The sequence below is a fragment of the Spermophilus citellus genome (assembly GCF_964194105.1).
Source record: "Spermophilus citellus genome assembly, chromosome: 4".
In the NCBI taxonomy this organism is placed as follows: Eukaryota; Metazoa; Chordata; class Mammalia; order Rodentia; family Sciuridae; genus Spermophilus; species Spermophilus citellus.
In genome coordinates this window covers 217,362,630-217,384,624 of record NC_138185.1, presented here as the reverse complement: position 1 = coordinate 217,384,624, position 21,995 = coordinate 217,362,630, and the positions used below count along the sequence as shown (strand labels likewise).

General features: G+C 49.4%; 1 protein-coding gene and 1 long non-coding RNA gene across 2 annotated transcripts in view; one reads left to right on the top strand and one right to left on the bottom strand.

Annotated features, from left to right (window-relative positions):
• Positions 1-13,522: 13,522 nt before the first annotated feature.
• Positions 13,523-21,995, bottom strand: part of LOC308646784 — a 98,566-nt gene continuing 90,093 nt past the window's right edge. The window contains exon 4 of the long non-coding RNA XR_014021490.1: positions 13,523-13,910. This is a non-coding gene — a long non-coding RNA (uncharacterized lncRNA). The remainder of the gene's footprint in view (positions 13,911-21,995) is intronic.
• Positions 15,359-21,919, top strand: SERPINA11 (serpin family A member 11; the record flags this gene model as incomplete). The annotated part of the gene is made up of 4 exons (XM_081290173.1): positions 15,359-16,001; positions 17,229-17,502; positions 20,086-20,233; positions 21,716-21,919. 4 exons carry the CDS (start codon positions 15,359-15,361, stop codon positions 21,917-21,919), a joined length of 1,269 nt encoding a protein of 422 aa, XP_081146299.1.

The following is a 21,995-nucleotide window of genomic DNA, read 5'->3' as shown; positions in this document are numbered from 1 at the left end:
ATGGTCCCTAGCCACATTGCCTGTTGCTTAATTAAACAGAAGGGGGCAGATGCTAGGAGCCACAACCAAATAATATGATGCATGGCACTTTTGGTTGTAAGGTGCTGCCAGCTAGCCATTGAGATGATATCATTATGTTAAGATTTATATTCATATGGAAATTGGACTCCTGCTGTTCACCTTGGCCTGCTAAGGGACTCATGTTACGGGACTCCTGGAGAGTTCCCATTGGTTGGGGAAGGATAGTAGGAGGGAATTCCGGGGGAGGTCCTGGGCCCCGGTTCCAGTAGACGCGACCGCGTGGGTGGACCGGCTTGCTTGCCTGACGCGTACAGAGTATTGGCGGCATTTTCAAAAATAAAGTTTTGTTCCTGCTTGAGTGGCTCGTGATTCTGTGCCCAGCCAGACTGCGGCAAGCTGCAGTGGCCAAATATATCAAAACAAATTCACACCGAGATACAACTGCAGCACAACAATGTGATATCTAAACTATGAAGAAAATCTTAAAAGAAATCAAAGAAAAAAGAGAAAACATTTACAAGGAAATGATAACTGGTTCCTCAGAGGGCTTGAGTAACAGTAGATCCCAGAAGACGTAAATAATATCTTCAGAATGCTAAGGAAAAATTACTCCTGACACAGAATGCTATCAAACTAGCTAAAGGAATCTTTAAGTGCTCCTCTTTGAAATGCAGAAGAAACAGCATTAATAAATGGATGTGTTTTTAGTAAACTTGAATAAGAATTGACTATAGATAAAAAGGATGATGACTAAAATTGGGGGGATTGAATTCATGGTAAAACTAAAATCATAAACAATAATATGGAAAACACCAAAGGAAATTTCACAGTAAAAGCATTTTAAAATCATCGGGAAAAAAATTTTTTAAAAGACTTGCCATCTCAAATTGGGAGAATCATTGCTGAAAGTGCCTGGGACAATGCCTGGCACATTCTGAACTGTCGGGAGCTGCCCTGGATGAACACACCTTTAAGTCCTGATGCACCAGGTTCTAAACAATTATTGCCTTCAGTCTAGCACAGCAGTGCCAGGTGGCAGTAACTTGGGTGTTACCCCCAGCTCGGATAATAAGGCATGGCTCCAGGTGTAGGTGTCACCCGCTGGGGTTGAGTTACACCCACCTGTTCCATTGTAATCCTACCCTTTTGCCCTTTTAGGGATAGAATGTCCCACAGAACCACCCCTTGTGTGTCCCCTATATAAGAATAAAGAATTCCAGTGGCTTGCTCTCTTTACACAGACCCCTAAGGTCTCAGAGCTGTCCCCAGATTATTGAAAAGGTACTTCTGTGTGTTTGTGTGCTTTCTTTGTCGTTTTCTTAAGTTACTGGAATAGTCAGGTTTTGTGAACCCAGAATTAGGTCGCCATCTAGGATAGATGGCAATACTAAACCTTCAATAAATGAAGATTTTTTTTTACTCTTGATTCAGGGTGACTGGTGCAAGAAAGGGGGGAAAAACACATCTCACCAAACTCTAAGGGTCTGTTTGATACAGTAGCCAGTGGCCCTGTGTGCTTATTCAAGTTTAAATGAATAAAAGTCAAGTAAAATTAAAAGTTCCTCGTTTGCACTAGCCACATTTCAAGGTGCTCTGTAGCTGCATGAGGCTCATGGTCATATTGGATGGTGCAGGTATAGATACATTCCCCACATTGCCAAACATCTCTTTGGACTTTGCTGCTCTAGTGGAGTAGCAGGGCTTGTCTCAGGGATCCTGGGGAGGCCTCTGGGTAGAGGTTGCAGAGGAGTGTCCATCACCATCTGGTGCCTCCCATTGGCTGGTCTCTTCCACAGTCTGTCCTGTGGGCCCTCTCACCTCTGCTCCCTCCCTCATTAGGGGTCCATTGTCTTCCTGCTTATCTTCAGCGCAGGGCTTGCTTAGCTGGGGGCTTCCTTCCAGAGCAACCTGGTGATTTGGGGTTGTGCTGGTTGGAGCTCCTTAGCCACAGCCAACAGCTCGCGGAGGAAGAAGAGTCTCCTGCACTGCCACCTAGAGGCAGAGATGGAGACAACATGGGCTTGTGCCCTCACCCTTCCCTGTCCCTCCTCCACAGGTGGATAAAGGCGTTCATTCCCCAATTTTCCATTTCTGCCTCCTCCTGAAGATGGGCGTCTGTGATAACCTTTGCAAAAACACTGATTTTTCTGGAATTACAAAGAGAGGTTTCTAAAGTAAGTTGACTGGAGAGATGATCCTAAGAAGTCCATGCTGGGAGTGCAGCAGAGACCAGCCAGCAGAGCTCTCCCTTCAGGAAACAGAAGGCTGAGAGGTGAAATGATTTCTCTATGGCCAGAGAAAGGCCACGTCTCATGGCTGCCACATCTGTAACTATGTGGTCACCATTCCCCTCACCACAGGCACCTTTTGTCCTCTTCAAATGAATGTTCAGAATGTTCAACTCCAGCCCCGTGAAAATTGACCCAAGACTGGCCGGGATGAGCAGGCGCCTGCCTCCCAGGTGTCTGAACTTCCTTCCTCCCTGAGGTTTAGGTCCCCACACAGATGTCACAGTGGGGCTGCCCATGGGCCATCTGTACTCTTAATATTGTGCTTTGCCTAAAGTTTTGGGGGAGAGAGAGAGAGAGAGAGAGAGATTGATTTAGTGTTTTGTATATAAAAGTCCAGATTCCTAAACTTCTTGATACCAATCGCTGATTTCAACTCTTCTGTGGCAACAGTGAGCCAAAACCCTATGTAGTGGTCATGGCTGGGGTTCAGCCACATGTGACCCTTTGGCCAATGGCACCCTCAGGCACTCCCCATCCCTGCAGGAGTCTTATCCTATTTGGTACCTGCCAGCCCTTCTGATCTCTGACATAAAATTTTAATTCAAGAATGGATTATAATGGTCCAAAGTGGTCCTGGAGCCACTGAAGGGGTCGCTTGTCATTGGTATCCAGGGAAGGAAAGCAGAGAGGTCCCTCTGGAATATGATCAGCATAACAGGCCTTTTCCCAAGGGAAGCACTTAAGTGCACCTCTGAAAAATCATGACCATGACCCGGGGGCATTCTCAGCCTCTCTGAAGCTTAGGAGCACGTGAACCTTAGGTCAAGAGCCAACTTTCTAGAAAACCAATGAAGCACCACCTTTGGCAATACCAGGCCATGTCACGAGGTCTCCCTGGGAGCCACTTAAGTTTGTTTTCCTCTTGGCAGGCACTCACAAGGCTGCCTAGTGAGGAGGGTACAGAGGCGGAAGCAGCCACCACCAGCAACCTTGTGGTCTGGTGGAGGGATGACCCTTCTTATCCTGTCATCTCCTGCAACAGGCCTTTCCTGCTGGTGATTATGAATGAAGCCACAGACCCTATTCTCTCTCTAGAGAAAGTTGAAAGTACCACTAAAGCTCAAGTGGGAAATACCCTGTTGATTTCTTGCACACTGAGAATGCACAGGAAGTGTTTCCTGATGCTCCTAGAGGGTCATTGAGACTTGCTGCCTCCTCTTCTGAGGGTCCCCCAGACCCCAGCAGAACTGTGTTCATGGAGGGGAGCTGAGGCTCAGCATCAAACTGACAATTGGATTGTGGTGATGAGCCAAACCCAGTGACCCTGGACAGTGCCCCTTTCCATGAGTCCTCCTGGAAACTAGCTCCAAGGAGTATTGCCTTGCTTGCCATTTCCATCCCTCTGAGCTCCTGGGAATGAGAGCACATAGGTCAGGCACCTTTATTGCAGAATTACAGTAATAAATTCCATAAACCTAAAATGTGAATTCAGTGGCAACAGAGCTCCAAAGCTGCAGGGTCCTGATCTAAACATGATGCATGGGCTGACTCAGAGCACTGGGTGGTCATCTGGGGACATTTCAAGGGCTGCACTAATTCCTTCCTCACTTGTTCAGCGAACATTATTGATAACTTAATGTGTGCTAGGAGTCAATCAGACTGGCAAGGTCCCTGCAAGGTGCATGAGAGATAGTTCACCCCAAAAAAGTAGAATGGAGCCTATCATAAGCAGGATTATAGCAGCCTGTGAGGAGGGCCTGGGGGTGGTCCCAGAAAGCTTGAGAAACAGGAGGGCAATGCTGCGAGTCAGGAGTGAGATGAGGGGCAGCGGGAAGCCCGTGGCCATTGTGTGTCACAGATGGAATGGGAGAAAGCAGAACACTGCGCAACAAAGAGGTTAGATCATATAGAAGGGGCGCGTTGGCCAAGGGAGGAGGTCTGTGCTTGGAGGCAGGCTGCCGAAAGCCAGCTGGGCTCCTCCTGCCAGAGAACAGCCAGGACTGGTGTGTGGCTGGCTAAGACCTCCCTGGGGACAGGAGCCCTGCTGCTCTGGCGTGGTGCGCAGGTGCACACTTGGACACACGCGCACAAGCGCGAGTACGCATGGCCCTCTGGGTGCTCAGCCTCCTCCCTGCTAGTTTGAAGTGACGTCAGTCTGGCTCCCTTACTTTGCATCACACATGATGATGTGGGCCACAGTGGCACCAAGGCAGGGGCAGCTCACGCCCACTGGGTGGTCTCCACCATCGTCTCCACAAGTCCCTCAGGAGGCCTCTGCAGACACCAGCCACTCCCCTGGCCAGGGGTGGGGTGACTCCTGCAACTCCAGAGGAGCCCTGGATTCCCAAACCCACAGAATCCCTTCCGGGGGACTCCAGTGTCTCCCACATTGGACGTGCCCTTGGGGAACCTCATGCGGGCTCTCCTACACTCTCCTTCGTGGGAAGAAATGAACTGGAGTTACGCTGGGAGCCGGCAGAGCTCCCGGGGCACTGAGTCCCCGACCTACTCTCCCACTTCGCTTTCCACCTAGGTGGGCAGTGGCTCTAGGCTGGAAAACAACTGACCCAGGCCCAGGGATCTCCCCGGGCAGAAGGAGCCCAGTACCAAAGCCCAGGTGTTGGAGGCTCTGGCCTGTAGCCTCCCTACTGCTGCCTGCGCTGAGCTTCTGTCCCCCCAGCGCTCTGCTCTTGGGTGCTCTGCTCTTGGGTGCTCTGCCCTTGGGTCCTCTGCCCTTGGGTGCTCTATAAAGGCGGTGAGGAATGCGTCCTTCGCTGTGGCTCCCTGGAGGTCCACTGTTCCAAGAACAGCGAGGATGTTCCACTGTAGTGTGAAGGGAATGGCTGGCACTGAGAGCTGACAACACATTTGTTCACATTGAGTCCTGTCTAGTAGCTCTCAGAAGTCTCCCAGACATATGTCAGCAAGAAGATACTAGAACAGTCAGAGCCGGGATTCTGTCAGCTGGAGAAGGGTTCGGCTTTCTGTTGTTTGAGATACTTGTTGTTCACATGTTTTAAATGTACCTGACGTTTGGTTTGGACTTCGTTTTAATCCGGCATGATAGGATGCCAAGGAGGTGGTGCGTACCACTTCACACTGGGCTGGTGGGAGCAGCAGGTTTGGTCAGGAGGCAGAAGGCAGGGAAAACCCCAGCGGTGGGGAGGACTTAGGTGATGATGTCCCCTGTTGGGCAGGAAGTGGAGCACAGAGGTTGGGGCTTTGGTTGGAGGGTTTGTGAAAGGACTCTCTCGTGCTCCTGAAAACTGAGATGGTGTAGAGGGAAACAGCATGGCCATTAGTATGATCCATGATTTCAAGATGGAAAAAATAAATAAACCTATGACAGAATATTGAGAATGACTATCACAACATGGTGTGAATGTTTCATTCAAAGCATAGTAACAATATTCTAAAGGCAGGTTTGGTTGACCTAATTAAAGCCAGGTGGAAAATCTTCAAAGAACATCTACACAACCAACCAAACAAAATGGATTCATAATCGTGGGTATCAGGCCATGGCCTGTTCAAAGACAGAGTTCAGTACAGTCTTTCTAGCCAATCCAGGTCTCTTGCACTCCATCAATTCATCAGTAGAGAGTCTTTCTTTCTTTTTTTAACCATCCATTAGTCTTATTAGTGTTAACAACAGTTACATCCTTCTCATGTAGAAAATGTCCAAACACGGGGCTGGGGATGTGGCTCAACACCACACACCAACAAAGATGTTGTGTCTGCCGAGAACTGAAAATAAATATTAAAAAAAAAAATTCTCTCTCTCTCTCTCTCTCTCTCTCTCTCTCCCTCCCTCCCTCTCCTCTTTAAAAAAAAAAAAAAAAGAAAATGTCCAAACACGCTCACCAACCCCCACAAGTCTCATCCTATCACAACATCAGGATCAGCTCAAAGTCAAGGACTTTAACATGTAAATTGTTTCCAGGTATAGATGAGGCTCCTTGGTATAGAAGTGGCTCCTTGGTGCCACTTGGATGTGTTTTCTTGGGTACAGGGACCTATAAAATAAGAAGATAAGTTATTGCTCCACCCCCCCACACACAATGGGGATTCAAGGACAGAATATCACAAGAGATATCTCATTTAAAAAGAGAAAACTGTATTCATATATGAACACAGGAAAGTAGAATGAATTGGACATCACTTTCCTAAGTTCATATATGAACACATGACTAGTGAAGCTCCACATCATGGACAATTGCAGGAATGGGATCCTAATTAGAATAAGTTATATTCCATGTCTGTATAATATGTCAAAATACACTCTACTGTCATGTATATCTAGAAATAATAAATAAAAAAATAAGCTACTGGATTGCAAGATGGAAAGAAAAAAAGAAAGAAAGAAGAAAGAAAGAAAGAAAGAAAGAAAGAAAGAAACAAACAAACCACCCTGTCAGCATATAGTAGTCACTGATCCACACAATTCTGAAATCCAACAGGCACAGACCTTCAATTTCCTCTCATCTGTGAACAACAAAAGCTTGCTGATCAGAGTCCCAGTATGCTCTCTAGAAGTGGTGCTTCATGGCTCCACCTTCTATATCATTCATTCTCCTCCATAAGAAATGGCCCATATCACACCTAAGGTGGTTTCTCAAACTTCTTTCCGCTTTCTTCCAATAGGGAATTGGAGAACCAAAGTCCTCTTTGCATTTTAAAACATCTCTGTCCCTTTTAGTCCCAATACAGCTCTTTTAAAACCCTTATGGGTTGTCTAAGAATCAAATAATCATCTATATCATTAGAGAAAAGCTATACCTACAAATATCTTTGCGAAAATTCCTCTCTACTTCAGGTTGTGAATAAGGTGTCATGGGACAATGCTCATCACATTATTAGGAGTCCTTTTATCTATATGAGAAAATACAGAAGGCTCCATTTTTAATATTTGTGAGATCTTAACAGAGTCTTGGGACTACACTCAAACTTGACTTTGAGTCTGAGCACATAGTTCACAAACTGTGTTTGGGGTTTGATGTTTGACCTCAAGCTCTTTCTTGCATTGAGAATCTTTTGTTCTCATGTCATACTTAATCAAATACAGATGAAAGAGGTAAATCACACTTTCAGAGATCTACCAGGGAATTTTATTGGCTAGATTCACAAGTTAACTCAGTAATTTTCTTTCTTCCAAGTTACAAAGATGGCAATGTTGCCCAAATCCCATAACTACATAATATGAACTGCCTTTTTTCCAACCACCCAAACAGAATCTTCACTGCCTGTCTAGCCACCCCTAACAGACTCCTTTAGGCCTCTACCAGCCCCTGGGTTTTGTTTTGACAGTATGCTAGTTTGGGGTAGCAGTTTCTGTTTTGGTTATTTATTGCTGTATTGTTGCCTTAAAATGCCCCCAAAACATAGTGGCTTCAAAACACTGGGTATCAACTCACCGATTTATGGGTCAGGAATCAGGGCAGGGCTCAACTGGTTGGCTCCTTTGATCCACATGCTGCCATGTGGATGTGTTTTCAGCTGGGTGGGGGGTGGGCTGCAGTCAAAAGTCTGATGCACACTCCCCCATCTCTGGCACATCTTTGCTCCTCCTAATATCCATCTCTTCATATGAGCTCCTCATAGCAGCATGAGGTAGTCAGGCAGTCAGGTCTCATACCTGGTGGCTGACTTCCACCAAGAAGTGTTCCAAATGGGTGAAAACAGGAGCCCCATGCCATTCAGACTAATGTTACCACTGTTGACCAGTGACGAGTCCTTGCTTCCCCAATGTTGAAGAATAACACCAGAGAAGCACGCCAAGGCAAGGTCAGAGTGGAAAGTAGAGGCTTTATTAAAGGACAGCAGAAAAGACTTCTCCCGGAGGAAGAAGGGGACTCAAGAGATGGAATCCTTGGGAACGCGGTTGTCTCCCCTTTTTATAGCTAAGGTATTCTTTTATCTTTCCCGCATTCCTGTCACATTTCTGTCCTTTGTTCTGTCAAGAGTGGGGCACAGGTGGGCCAAAGGAGTAATCTGGGCAGGAAGGACTTTTGAGTCAGCATCTTCAAGTTTGCTGGGCGCTGTTTTATTAACACTTCTTTGGGATGGGCTCTGGGCCTTGGGGACATTAACATTCCAAGAGTTGTTCTGCTTTTTCTGGACTTCATTCTCAATGGCCTCCATTTTGGATCTTACTCGATATTAGACCCGATTTACCTAACTACACTGACTACCTATTTTTAAATCTGGCTTCACTAACTTCAGAGGTTATACAGTGTCACTCTGATGTCATTCTAGTCATCAAAACAAGTCTTAGGGCCAAGCCCACATTTGAGAGGAAGAGAGAGAGACTCCAACTTTTGATAAGGAAAGACAAGTTGCACTGCAAGAAGGCGGAGGGGAGGGGAGGGGGGTGGGACACCTTGTTTGACCATCTCTGGAAATAAACTTTCAGGACAGGAAGCTTAGGAGGGTCTTTCTTGGTTTTCCTCCTAACTACAGGGATGTATGGCTGGAGTGAGTTAGGGCATGTTACCTTCTTAATCAGGAAAGATTTTTGAGAAAAAATGGAGAATTTATTTTCTTGGGGGGGGGCAGTGACCCTGTATCTCTTGCATTCTTTTTTTTAAAAAATATTTTCATTAGCTATTGAGGGATCTTTATTTATTTGCTTATATGTGGTGCTGAGACTCAAACCCAGTGCCTCACACATACTAGGCAAGTGCTCTACCACTGAGCCACAACCCCAGCCCCTTCTCTTGCATTCTTTATGTCTGTAAAACCATCACCATGCAGATGAGGCCAAGAACTGCCACTAGCAGAAGCACAGCCATGTCCCCTTGGACCATGGTTGCAGTGGCCTTTGGGTACCTGGCTGCTGAGCTCAGTGAAACTAATCGTGGGGAACCAACTTCTTAGGCAGCCCTGTGGGAGCAGGTCACTCAGAAATCTCTTTATAAAGCAAAGTCTTTCAAAAAAGTTTTTACTTTTATGCCCTTGAGTCTATGACAGGGATAATCCTGCTGCTTACCGAGACGTCCTTAAGGCATGTTTCCTTTTGTCTCCATTCAAAGTCCTTGGCCTCTCTTAAAATGGCACACATATCAGCAAGAACAACTTCCTTGGTCCAAATTATATAGACACTTTTCTAGCTAAATGGCTACATCCTTATACTCTGATTTTTGGTCTCATTTGGCTAAGTCACCAGTGATATCCGTGTCACAGCTTGAATGCTATGCTGCCTTAAAATTTTCTCCATCACATTAATTGGTCCATCACCTTTAAATTCAACCTGACACAAAGTGTCAGGACATTGGCAAAATATAGGCAAGTTCTTTGTAATAACTTGAATAGCCTCAAGTGCAGTTCCCAATAGGGTCCTCTTTCCCATCTGAAACCTCAGCACAGTCTTTACTGTCCCCGTGGTTACCAGCATTGTGGTCTTCCAAACTTACAGCAGAATCACCCATTTAAGTGCTCCATGTTCTGAGACTTCTCCATCCTGCATCTTCACACTTTTCCAAATTTCTTCCATAAACTGATTACAAAGGCTTCTGAACTACATAGTTGGGGATAGCCACAGCAAAAAAACCCTGTTCCGTCAAAAGAGCCAGGTGTGGACAGAACTGCCTGTCAATCAGCAGGGTCTCCTGACCAATGGATCTCAGCAAGCTCCCCCAACCAACCCCAGTAGGACAAGGGACTCTAAACCCCCCCATTCCTGTCCCTAAGCCCAATAAAAATTCCAGTCCGGCTGAGCCCAACCATGCACTTCTCCCCGACCCACCCTGTTGGTCTGGAGGGTCTCGCCAGGAGTGAAATCTCAATAAAGCCTCGTTCTGCAGCCTTTTTAATCTGCCTCCTTTTGGTGGCTGCTGCCTGACCCTACCATTTCAGAAGCTTCAGCCCATTCATTGCTTTGGGTCTGAGGGGAGGGGAGGCAGAATATCATGGCAAAGGAAAGCTACTCAGCTCCTGATGACCAGGAAGCAAGAGAAAGAAGCCAGGGTCATGATAAGAAGTGGTCCCCAAGGGTCCACCTCGAGTGACCTTACTCCCTCCAACCACGCCCCACCTGCCTACAGTTTCCACCACCTGCCAGTAGTCCATCCAAATTATAATTCATCAAATTGATTCATCTACTGATAAAGCCAGAGCCCTCTTAAGCTAATCATTTTCCAAAGCCTCACACTGCTGCGCTGGGAACCGAGTCTTCTACGCTTGGGATTCTGGGAGGCATTCCAAACCCAAACCATGGCAGAAGAGGTTGGAATGGCAGTGACATCTTGGACGAAAGCCTTTTAATCCGGCAGCATTAGCTTGACAAGTGAGAGTGTTCTGGAGTGAGGCCACCTCTCCCTGTGACCCATTAGCTGTGGCCGACCTGCATGTTTGTGTGCTCTTTTGAACTTTGCACTCTTGGGCATCATGCCCAGAGAGATTATCCCCACTGGCACCAGGAGAGCGGTGAGGGACACCAGGAGCAGAAGCACTGTCACCTGAGTGAGCTCAGCCTGCACCTGCCAGCCTGCAGACACCTCTCCAGGTGGCAGAGCCTGCAGGTGAGCACAGGAGGCAGGAGCTCAGTGAAAGGGGCTGGAGGGAAGAAAGAGTCTCCCTACTGTAAACGGTGTGGCAGGAGCTGTCACAGCCTCACAGGAGGGGATGGACGAAGGCTGTGCTGGAGTGATTCTCCCAGTCACCTCATCTAGGGATCACCTCCACTTAGCGAACAGGAGAAATCGGATGTTTGGAAGTGCTGGTTGGGGCCTCTGCATAGAAAACTACTCACATTTTTTTTTCTCAGAGAATGGATTATGATCTCTACCACCTCCTATTAACTTCTTCCTGAAGACTCACGTTAACAAATTCTATTATTTACCTCTTCTTGCATAACAAATCACCCCCAAATTTGATAGTAGCTTAGGACAACAAGCTGTTTCTGTGCATGGGGCCTTTGAGACGGCTTCAGGTCTCTTGTGAGATATGAGTCAAGATGTCAATCACCTTGGGAGCCGCTCAGAGACCACCAAGTGGAGGAAATTCAGCATCAGATTAGGACCAGACATGAATAAGTCTGCATGAAGAAGCTGCATCTGATCAGGGAGTTTTACAAACATAAACCTCCTCCCCGTCCCTCAGAGAATCAGGCTCAGTCTCCTGGGAAACTTCACACTTGAAAAGTGAAAAACAAGCTTTTCTTGAATAACAAGATTTCTTGCACAATTAAATAATTCTACTTCTTTTTAAAAAAGATTTCTTTAACCTGTTGATAGACCTTTATTTATTTACATATGATTTATTTATATGTGATTTATATGTGAATTGAACCCAGTGCCTCACACATGCCAGACAAGTGTGCTACTGCTGAGCCACAACCCCAGCCCACTAATTCTACTTCTTAAAAATGATGTTTTATTGTTTTCTGGTAATGAACAAGACATGCTCTTTGTCGGCAATTTGGAGATTAAAAAAAATTTCAAATAAAGAACACACAAGGCACCTCCATTCTATCATCAAGAACATCTCTAAGAAACATTCCTTTAGTTCCTGGTGGATACTGGGACACACCAGTAAGCAGCATCCATGGTCCCACTTTATGGGGTTTTCAGCACAGTAGGAGGGAAGACCTTGCTCTATTTACTGAATTTCGCTCCAGTCCTCTCCCAACCCCACTCTGTGTGTGATCCTTCTTTAAAATGTGGGTAAAATACCAGAACAGTTTGGTGTGGTGGTGGAGGATGGAGTCCCTGTCTTCTGGTGAGGGCGATTGGCTAATTCAAAGGATAGGCACAGGGTCCAGCAGCAAAGGCCCCACCAACCTCACCAGCATCGGAGCACCTCAGACCCACCTGGGCCCCAGACCATCCGCTTGTCTGAGGACAAGCAGCCGGATGGGAGCTCTCAACAGAAGAGCCCTTCCCGCCTGCTGTGCTTGTCTTCACACTAGTTCCAGGAATTGACCTGGCAAATATTGACCAGGCTGCTGGGTCTCCAACACCATTCTGTGGCAGGAGGACGTGTGGGCTGAGGACGTGCGGGCTGAGGACCTGGGCCCGGCTTGGTGATAAGGCTCTGTGAGTACTGGGCTCCTGCCGGGAAGGAAGGCAGGCAGCTGCCACCGCTCTATCCCCCTCCTGCTCTCTAGTTCTCTGTTTCTCCATCTCTGGCTTCACAGGTAGGGGTGGGAGAAGTGAGTCCCCTAGAGTTAGAGTGGAATGAGCACTGCTTCTGAGTCTCCAAGTTAGAATTTCAGGTTTTCAATGACCTTTGGCATCCAAGACTTTGGACAGAGGAGCTCCGAATATTCCTGACAGATAAGACCACAGCAAAGGACGAAACTTACTAGAAATCTTGTGATGGGAAAAGAGGCATGCTTGGAAGCCCTGAGCTGGACCCGAGTCTTTCTCCTGCCTCTTACCGAGTGTTTGTCCTGCCCTGAGCCTCAGTTTCCCCCAATGGACAACTGGGCTAGGAATCCTTGTGCCTCAGGGTTCTCAGAAGGATTGAGTCAGAAACAAAGCAGGTGCCACCTGCATTTGGGCAGGACCATTCTTCACTGCATGTGACCCTTCTGGGCAGTTTAAAGCTTCCATGTACCCAAATCTCACCCACTGAGTGCCAAGAGCACCCCCGTTTCTTGTGGTCGATATGACCAGAAACACCACCCACCCGCACCTCTCCCATCCCTCCTCCCTAATTTACAAACCCATCTGTCCGAAAAACAGTGATACAACGTACCTAATATCCCCAGCCCTCTAATAAACACTTAATAAATGAAATGTTATAATGAATGGATAGGGTTCTTCATTTTCCTCTGGGATCTTTCTAGAAAAGGAGCTATGAAATGAACTGGATGTCATTGCACTAAGCCTTGGTGAATGGGAAGAAAACCCCTATCACATTCTTTCTGTGTTAGGTGCTCTGTGTGTCTGTCACATAAGCCTTCACCTGCCTGCCCGGGAGGGGACTTTGCCTACATTTTGCAAAACTGACACCTTGTGAAGGAGGTTTCTTTGCACTGCGCGGCAGTGAGTTCCTGCAGAGCCTTGGTTGCAACCCAGGCTCCACTGGGAAGTAGACGTCGTTTTGCAGGTCGGGAAGTCCTTGGGGTGCCACGGGGGCAGAAAACGGTGCTGAGTTCAGTGGCATAGAAGGAATAAATGAGAAGTAGTTTCTGTGTTTCTGGTTTTACCCAGGGACAGACCAAGTTTTAATTTGTTCTGCATCTTACAAATTTCCCATCAAAAAGGCAAATCTGAAATGTACAGGAAATGTCATAGAGCCACCCCCACTGAGCTGTGCGGAGGGAGGGAGGTCATGACCTTGGAAAAGTGCCCATCACACTTTGACCAGCAAACGCATTTCGACATAACAGAGGAGACAGCATCTCGCCTCCCGGCCGCTGGGCTTTGAATAGTGGTTGGGCAGAGCGTTCAGGATACCAGGGCCGAATGCCACCTGGAACGCTACCCTCCCCAGCACTGCCACTACAGCTGTAATTTGTCCAGAGCTCATTCGTTTGGGCAAAGAGTCTTCAAAGTGCTGATTAAATCACCAGTGTCTTCAGGACGATCTACCACAAGGCACCAGGGGGTCAGAATTTGGCCCCCACAGAAGGAACAATGGAAAGGGTGGTTTCAAGTGGAGCAGGAGGATATCAGGGTCTGCAGGATCCAGGGGTCTGTGCATGGGCAGGGGGACCTGAAAGGGAAAGGAAGGTTTTAGACACAGCGTGACACGGTGCCCCTCCCCTGCACATCCTGCCCGGAAGCCAGGGGTCTTCCTGTTTCTGCACCCCCAGTATCCCCTAGAGGTGGACCAGAGTTTCTTCCGGCATGTCTTATAACCCAGAGGTGTTGGACTGTCTGCAGGGGCTGCTTTAACAAGCTGTTAAAGTGCTGCATTTAAACCACAAAAGCTTTTGTCTAGCAGCTCTGGAAGCTGAAGCCCAAGATCAAGGGGTGGGTAGAGCTGACTCCTCCTGAGGCCGTTGGGAAGAGTCTTCTCCAGGCCTCTCCCCAGCTCCTGGTGGTTGCTGGCCGTCTTTGGCTTTGCTCAGTTGGTAGGATATCACCTGCAGTCTGTCTTCTCCATGGTGTGTCTCTGTGCCTAAAGCTCTTGTTTTATAAGGATCCCAGTCAAACTGGGTTAAGAGCCTACTCTAATGACCCCATCTTAACAAATTATACCTGTGATGATCCTATTTTCAAACAAGATCCCCTTCAGGGGTCCTAGTAGCTGAAGGTTCAGCTTATAAATTTGGAGCAAAAACAAGTCTACCCATGACAGATGGTTCCTAAACCTCCACATCAATCAAAGATGGAAGCTCCAGCCACTGCACATGACAGACAGCAGAGTCTTGATGGAGATGTGGAGACTGATCCATGCTCCCTCCTCTCCTCCCAGGACCCACCAATTCTGTCGCTTTGTCCTCACCCATGGGCCCCTCTCATCTGCGCCACCTGGTGGGTGACCCTCACATCCAGCTAAGGAAGGATCAGGAGGGCCCAGGGACCCCTCTTTCCCGTGGGGCTGATGTGAGGCTTTGCACATCATCCTTTTCCTTCTGGAAGATGAAATTCTAGGTCAAGGCTGTGCCTAGGTGTGAGGAAGGCCCAGTGTCACTCATTGTCACAGTGTCCTGACTACTTGTTCCACAGCCCTCTTCTCCATTTATAGTAACATATACATTTGCTCATTTAACTAGTGCAGGCCACTCCAACTGGACCTGAAGCTTGTGGGGTCGGGAATTGGGATTTTTTTTTCTTCTCCCAACCTGATATTCAATATGGGTTAATTTATTGAGTCAGATAGATCCTTGAGAGGAAATGGAAAGAAGGAAGGAGGAAGGAAAGATGGAGGGAAGGGATGGAGGAAGGGAGGCAGGGAGGGGAGCAGAATAAGCTATGGGAGATTTTTTTGTAGCCCGGAGTCCTTTACTCAAAAACCTCTATCACACGTGGAGCCGAGAGAGGGCTGCTGGTCTTCCCCAAGCCTAGGAGGACTGTCATCTACCACTGTCCTCTGCAGTGTGCCTATGGCACCCTTGTGGGACAGTCTGAATGGTGGGGTTGATGGCCAAGCAGGGGGGCAGATGAAGTCGCTTGTGAAGAGGAGGAACTGACGTGTTCGCATCTTGCTTTCAGAGGATGGGGCTGGCTAGGCTGTGGCTGCTGGGAGCCGGGATCCTGGCCTCTGTCCAATGTCAGCCCTTTCCTGCCCATGGAGATAAGAGCCCAGGGGCACATCAACCCCCCAGCCATCAGCTCTCAGAGCCAGCTCCTGCCTACCACAAAGTCACACCCACCATTACCAGCTTTGCCTTGCGCCTGTACAAGCGGCTGGCGGCGGGCACCCCAGGAAACATCCTCTTCTCGCCCGTGAGCCTCTCCAGCACCCTGGCCCTGCTCTCCCTTGGGGCCCAAGGTGACACCTCAACACAGATCCTGGAGGGCCTGGGCTTCAACCTCACAGAGACCCCAGCAGCCGAGGTCCACCGGGGCTTCCAGAGCCTCCTCCGCACCCTTGACCTGCCCAGCCCCAAACTTGAACTGAAAGTAGGGAGCTCCTTGTTCCTAGACAAGCGGCTCAAGCCCCTGCAGCACTTTTTGGACAGCACCAAGGAGCTGTATGGCGCTTTTGCTTTTTCTGCCAACTTCTCGGATCCGGCTACAACCTGGAGGCAGATCAATGAGTACGTGAGAAAGCAGACGTATGGGCACGTCACGGACGGCCTGCCGCAGTTCAGCCACGACACACTCATGGTTCTCTTGAACTACATCTTCTTCAAAGGTGAGGGCTAGCTCAGACACAATGACTGGCGTCTCCTCTGTGAGTAGACACTGTCACCACACAGAGGTGACCAACACATCCTTGGGGGATGCTGTTTGCCTCTTGGGAATCTGTGAATGACAGCTTTCCTACCCTTGGGTAGCTCATGTCCCACGTAGGTTGGAAGCAAGTAGCGGCCACAGAGCTCAGAGGGATCATGCTTTCAGGTGGGTGTAGGTGCCCTGGAGCTCTCGGAGGAGATGAGTATCCATGCAGACTTGGGGAGTGAGGGGAGGCTCCCCAGAAATGCAGGCCTCTGAGTGGAGACCTGAAGAGTGAATTGGATCTGCTCGGGTAAAGTTTCAGAGAAAAGAAAGACCAGGAATTCCAGTCTTAACAGTAGAGTGACATGATCGCGTCTGTTTAGAAAGAGCAAGTGTGGCTGGGCGTGAAGATGGGAACCGACCCCGCTACTTGACTGAGATAGGAAGATCATGGAGAGCAGGAGTTGAGACTAGCTCAGGCAGGACAGTGAGACCCAGATTTAAAAAAACAAAGGAGCAAGATGAGCCTGGATACAGTGTGGAAATGGTTTGGAGGGAGTAAGGACGGGAGGGGAAAGACAAGTTAGGCGTTTCTCAAAGTGGACCAAATCTGGGTGACACTAACCTTGATAAACCTGTGGCTTTGGAAGTAGAATCTGCAGTACTTGGTCATTGATTGAGTGTCTCTGCATAAGCTGGTCATCTAGGGGTCACTGGGCCGAGGATCTGTTTAAATGGCTGGGAAACAACCTGAGCTGTGCCGTCAGAATCAGGCCACTGATCTCAGCTCAGATACTTCCTGGCTTTGTAAATGGCATGTTTACAGAAATGCACAAGCCTCAGTTTCCCCATCCCTAATATGGGGATGATGACACTTGTTTCTTGTTAATTTGGGGGATGATTTAGAGACTATGCCTCACCCATGGAAGGTGCTTAGTGGATGGGAATGCATTGTGGTCTCGAGAACTAAATTCCTCTGAAAGGAAGCCCAGCCATAGGCCCCTGGAGCTCAGACTCTGCTGACACTCTAGTGGCTAAGCCCTGGCCTGTATTCTGGCCTCCTGGCTCTGCCCCCAAGCTACTTCTTCACCTCACACTTACATACCCAAGAGAAAGTCACCAGGCCAGTGTGGCTTTGTAGACAGCCGCCCAGAGTCGCTCTCCTGGGACATGTGCTCATGTGTTACGGGTCTTGTGTCCTCAGCCAAGTGGAAGCATCCTTTCGATCGCTACCAGACCCGGAAGCAGGAAAGCTTCTCGGTGGATGACAGGACCTCTCTCCGCGTCCCCATGATGCAGCAGAGGGAGATGCACAGGTTCCTCTATGACCAGGAGGTGGCGTGCACCGTGCTGCAGATAGAGTACAGTGGCAATGCCTGGCTGCTGCTGGTGCTCCCTGACCCTGGCAGGATGAGGCAGGTGGAGGCCGCTCTGCAGCCAGAGACCCTGAGAAAGTGGGGACAGCTGTTCCTGCCCAGGTAGGTGCCACATGGAAGGGTTCCCGCAATCTTTGCTCAAAAGCCAGAGCAGGTCTTGGTCAACTCCTGTCCCCAAACGCTAAATTCCAAGTTTGACTCTGTCTTGCCCTTTACTGACTCTGGGATCCTGGGCAATTTTCTCTCCTCCTTGGGCCTCAGGTTTCCTCTGAGGCCTTGATTCCTCCTGAATTGCATTGCTCGGTGGATTAGCTGAGTCCATAGTTAGACTGAAACCTGGAACCTAAATGCTCACTGGATGTGGACCATGATCCCTCCACCGGGTGTCCTGACCCCAATCTCATTTCCCCTGGCTTCCCTCATTCTTCACATAGTAATTTAATATCACACGATAATAAAGTGTCACCAAAATACCAGGTAAAGGACGATTATTAAGAACAATCATTAGGTAAAGAAAATGTGGTATATATCCACAGTGGAGTTGTACTCGGCCATGAAGAATGAAGTCATGGCATTTGCTGGCAGATGGATGGAACCAGACAAGATGACGCTGAGTGAACTAAGGCAGCCTCAGAAAGTCAAGGGTCAAAGTTCTCTCTGACATGCAGAAGCTGGAGAGCAAGACCAAGGAGACACCAGTGGCTCAGAGAGGTCTGGCACCTCGGGAATCTTAGGAAGAGGGAGAATATTGGAATAGAGAAAGGTGACCGAGGTGGGGAAGGAGGGATGGAAAGGGGAATCCTGTCCCCTCTACTTGCTTTTAGATTGTGGTTTCCTCACTGCGGTTGCAGCTTCTTCTGATTCCTGAGGTCCCCCTCCCTGGCCCACCCTTCTCAGGATGTGTCTCCTTTTATGGAGCGACCTGGGATGGAATCTGGTCCTGAATTCTAGATACCTCTAGCTGCAAAGAAACTGGCCCCAAACTAAGCAGCCCGAAGGCCAGCTGTTGCCCCTTGCTGCCCGGGTTGGCAGGGCCCCGTCGCCTGGTTCCCACTCCTGGGGAACATGGGGGCTGGGCTGGAGCCATCGAAGCCTCCTTCGCGTGGGTCTGGATTAGGCTGGGTTGGCTGGAGGGGATCCGGGCAAGGCCGGCTTCTCTTCCTGCAGTGTGTCCCCCAGGCTAGCCTGAGCGGAGCAGCTCAGTGTGACACTGTGTGGCCGCTCGCGGCTCCAAGGGAAGGGCCCTAAAAGGAAGTGAAGGCTTGTACCCTTTGGAGGGTTAGGTCCATAAATTAGCAGTGTCTCTCCTGCCATATTGCACTGGCTGGAGAGTCAGGAATCCCACCCAGATTCAAGGGGAGAGCTCATACCCACCATCTCAGGGTGGCAGTCCCACACGACCCAGCGGGTGCCAGCCCCTCCTTGTGCCACTGGTGTCTTCTCTCAGAGCCCCACCCACACCGAGGCATCAGAGTAGAAAGAGGCATTTTATATTTGGGCAGAAATTAAAGCACCCAGTAAAAGAGATGCAGTCGAGGGGAAAGGCCAGGACTTAAGGAATTTTCTGAACCTGTAAAGTTCCAGTCAAACCCGGATTCCAGCCCCATAGTTTTAGGTTCCCGCAGGGTGAGCCTGCCCCTCTCTCCCACTGCAGGAGGGAGTACCATAGAATCTTCTGGATTGAGTAGATTTTCCCTCAAAAAGGGTTTGCTTTGACTTCTCCTCGAAATGAGTAAAATTGTCCCCCTACTCACTGTCCCCCTCCCCCTCCCCCTGTCCCCCACCAGTGGCCTGGGGCTTGCCCACCCAAGATCTCCCTGTGAAAAATGTGTCAAGAAGGCCAAGAAGTCCTTCCACTTCAGTTAGCCCCTGGACCCTCCTGTGGCCTAGGGATTAAACTGGTAACGATAATGATAAACCCAAGTTTGATCTTCTAGAGACATAAGTTTCCAAATTAGTTATTAACTAGTCAAATCCGTAGGTGCCCTGGCAATCATCAACCAATAATTAAGAAAAGAATAATCCCAAGGAGAAAAGGATGGATTCACTGTGGGTGGGAAGAATCTTCTGAGTTGACCCCAGGAAGGGTGGCCATCTGACAGCCCAGGAGGCCCAGTTGCAGGAGGGAGTGACCTGTTCATCGTGACTCACATTTTGCACACCTGCTGTGCCACGGGATCCAGCAGCCTGTGGAGTGGGCATCTCTGCGCCATTTCACAGACGAGGAAACAAGTTCAGACAGGTGGGAGATGGTGGTGGCCTGGGCGAGGGGAAGGCCAGGAGATGGAGTGAGGACACGGTTTGGAGGTTGAGCCACAGAAATCGCAGGTGAATGAGATGTGGGGGTGGGAAATGTCACTAGCACTGACTTTGCACAGCCATCTGTGGATCTCATCAGTGAAGCCATTCAAAACCCCACTCCGGAGAGCCTTCCACAAGGGGGTGAAGAGGAGGACAGGGGGCCATGTCAGGAGCCATCGCAGGTCCAGCCCCAGACACTCCCTGAGGCCTGCAGCGAGGGAGCTCTGTCTAGGGAGGTGGAGTGTCCCCCCACAGCAGGTGTGTCACGGGGGACTGCTTGCCCCCCCACACTAGGAAACACTTGTCCCTCCATGGGGCAGGCTGCCGACAGACAGGCAAGGGCAACATTTACAAGATGGTACATTTCTCTGATTCTCTCTTCAGCCTGCTCGACTTGCACCTGCCGAGGTTTTCCGTTTCCGCCACTTATAACCTGGAAGAGATTCTTCCCCAAATCGGGCTCAACAGCATATTCAGCTTGGAAGCAGACCTCTCGGGGATCACTGGGCGGCTCAACAAGACCATCTCCAGGGTAAGGCAGTGGAGGTGCGCGGGTGAGATGCAGGGCCTCTCCCTTCTCACACGGTGGGAAATCAAGTCCTCCAGTCTGTTCCCTATGCAGGGCCTGCAAAATCGCAATCTTTATAGCTTCCTTTCATGGACAACTCCCTTCCCACCTCTCCTCCTCCTAGATCTGTGTTTTCTGTGCAGGAATAGTGTTCTGCATAGAGCAGGTACTCATTAGAGGTGATTCATGGGGCCATAATTTTCCTAGGTGTGGGATCGCTTTGTTTTGATTTCTAGTATGTCCTCTTACTGGGGCAGCTGTGGGACTCTACCTGCCTTCGTTATGGCTATGGGTAATAGTGGGACAAAAACAGGAGGTATATCATTCAGCTTTGCTGCGGTAACAAACAACCCCTACATCAGCTAAATATCTGCTTCCCATGACGGCTTCCCTCAGGGATATAGGGGAAAGGAGATGCCCCTGTCCTCTTCTGTTCTCACAGAAGAGGAGGAAAGCAAGAGAAAAAGTTCAACAGCTCATTAACACTTGTCCCCATGCCTGACCTGTGTCATGGCAGTGCCCAGGCCATTTGCTAGATTGGGTTCCACTTTCATGACCCCAGTCCATGGGGATGGGCCATGTTCTGCACTACAGGTGGCCCCACAAAACACATGGAATGGGCAAAGGTTGACAACCCTCCAACAGGAGGGGAGAGCTGATATTTGGGAATAAGAATGCAGTGGCCTCTGAGGGCAGAGGCTGCCTGCTGGACACTGGGGAGGAAGCTAGATTGGGTTCCACTTTCATGATCATGGTCCGTGGGATGGGGAGACAGTCAAGGCCCCTCTCTGAGCTTTGGTTAGGGGCATGGAGTGGGTGTGTGTGCATGTGTGTGTGTGTGTGTGTGTGTGCGCACATGCATGTTCCTGCGTTGTGCAGCAGGTGGGTGAAGAAGAAGGAAAAGAAATAGTCAAATGTCTTAAAGAGGCTTTTGCACAGTACCTTTTAAGTGCTTGTCTTTTCCTAGAACCTTTTGGAAATAAAAGGGAACATCAAGGCCATTTTTTTTTTTAATCCAGCTTCTTTTAAAGGCTCAGAACCGTTTCTTCCTGGGAAATTGTGTGAAATGAGGTTAGAAAAGAAGTTTCTCTCATGGGAGCCAGTGGGGGGCTGGGTGACCCTGAGCTCTTTAGACACCTGAGGTAGGCTGGGCTGGGCCTCCAGGCCTGGGCCCGAGGCTTTGCAGCTGGGAGAACACAGGTGGCTCCAGTCAGGCTCAGGCCCATTTGTCTTTCTGCCTGAGGGTGACGTCACTGTTGGGGGTGCGGGGGGGGGGGGACCCTCAGGAGAGAGAAAATGGAGAGAGAAGGGAATGAAGCGAAGGCTTCCTAGGCAGGCAGGGCCCCTGGGGCCTGATCAGGTGGCTTCCTCCCCAGTGTCCAACAGGCAGCCTCTGCCCTCAAAGGCCACTGAACTGAGCCGTCTCTGACTCTTCTCTCCTTCTAGGCATCACACAAGGCCGCAGTGGACATGAATGAGAAGGGAACCCAGGCAGGGGCCGCCTCTGGCCTCCTCTCCCAGCCCCCGCCCCTGAACACAACGTCAGCCCCTCACGCCCATTTCAACAGGCCCTTCCTGCTGCTGCTTTGGGAGGTGACCACCCAGAGTTTGCTCTTCCTGGGAAAAGTCGTGAACCCAGTGGCAGGGTGACGGGGGTGGGAGGTCCCAGGGGTCCTCTCTCCCCATCAAACAGGAAGGCTGGGCCCCCTGCACTGCGGGAGGGCAG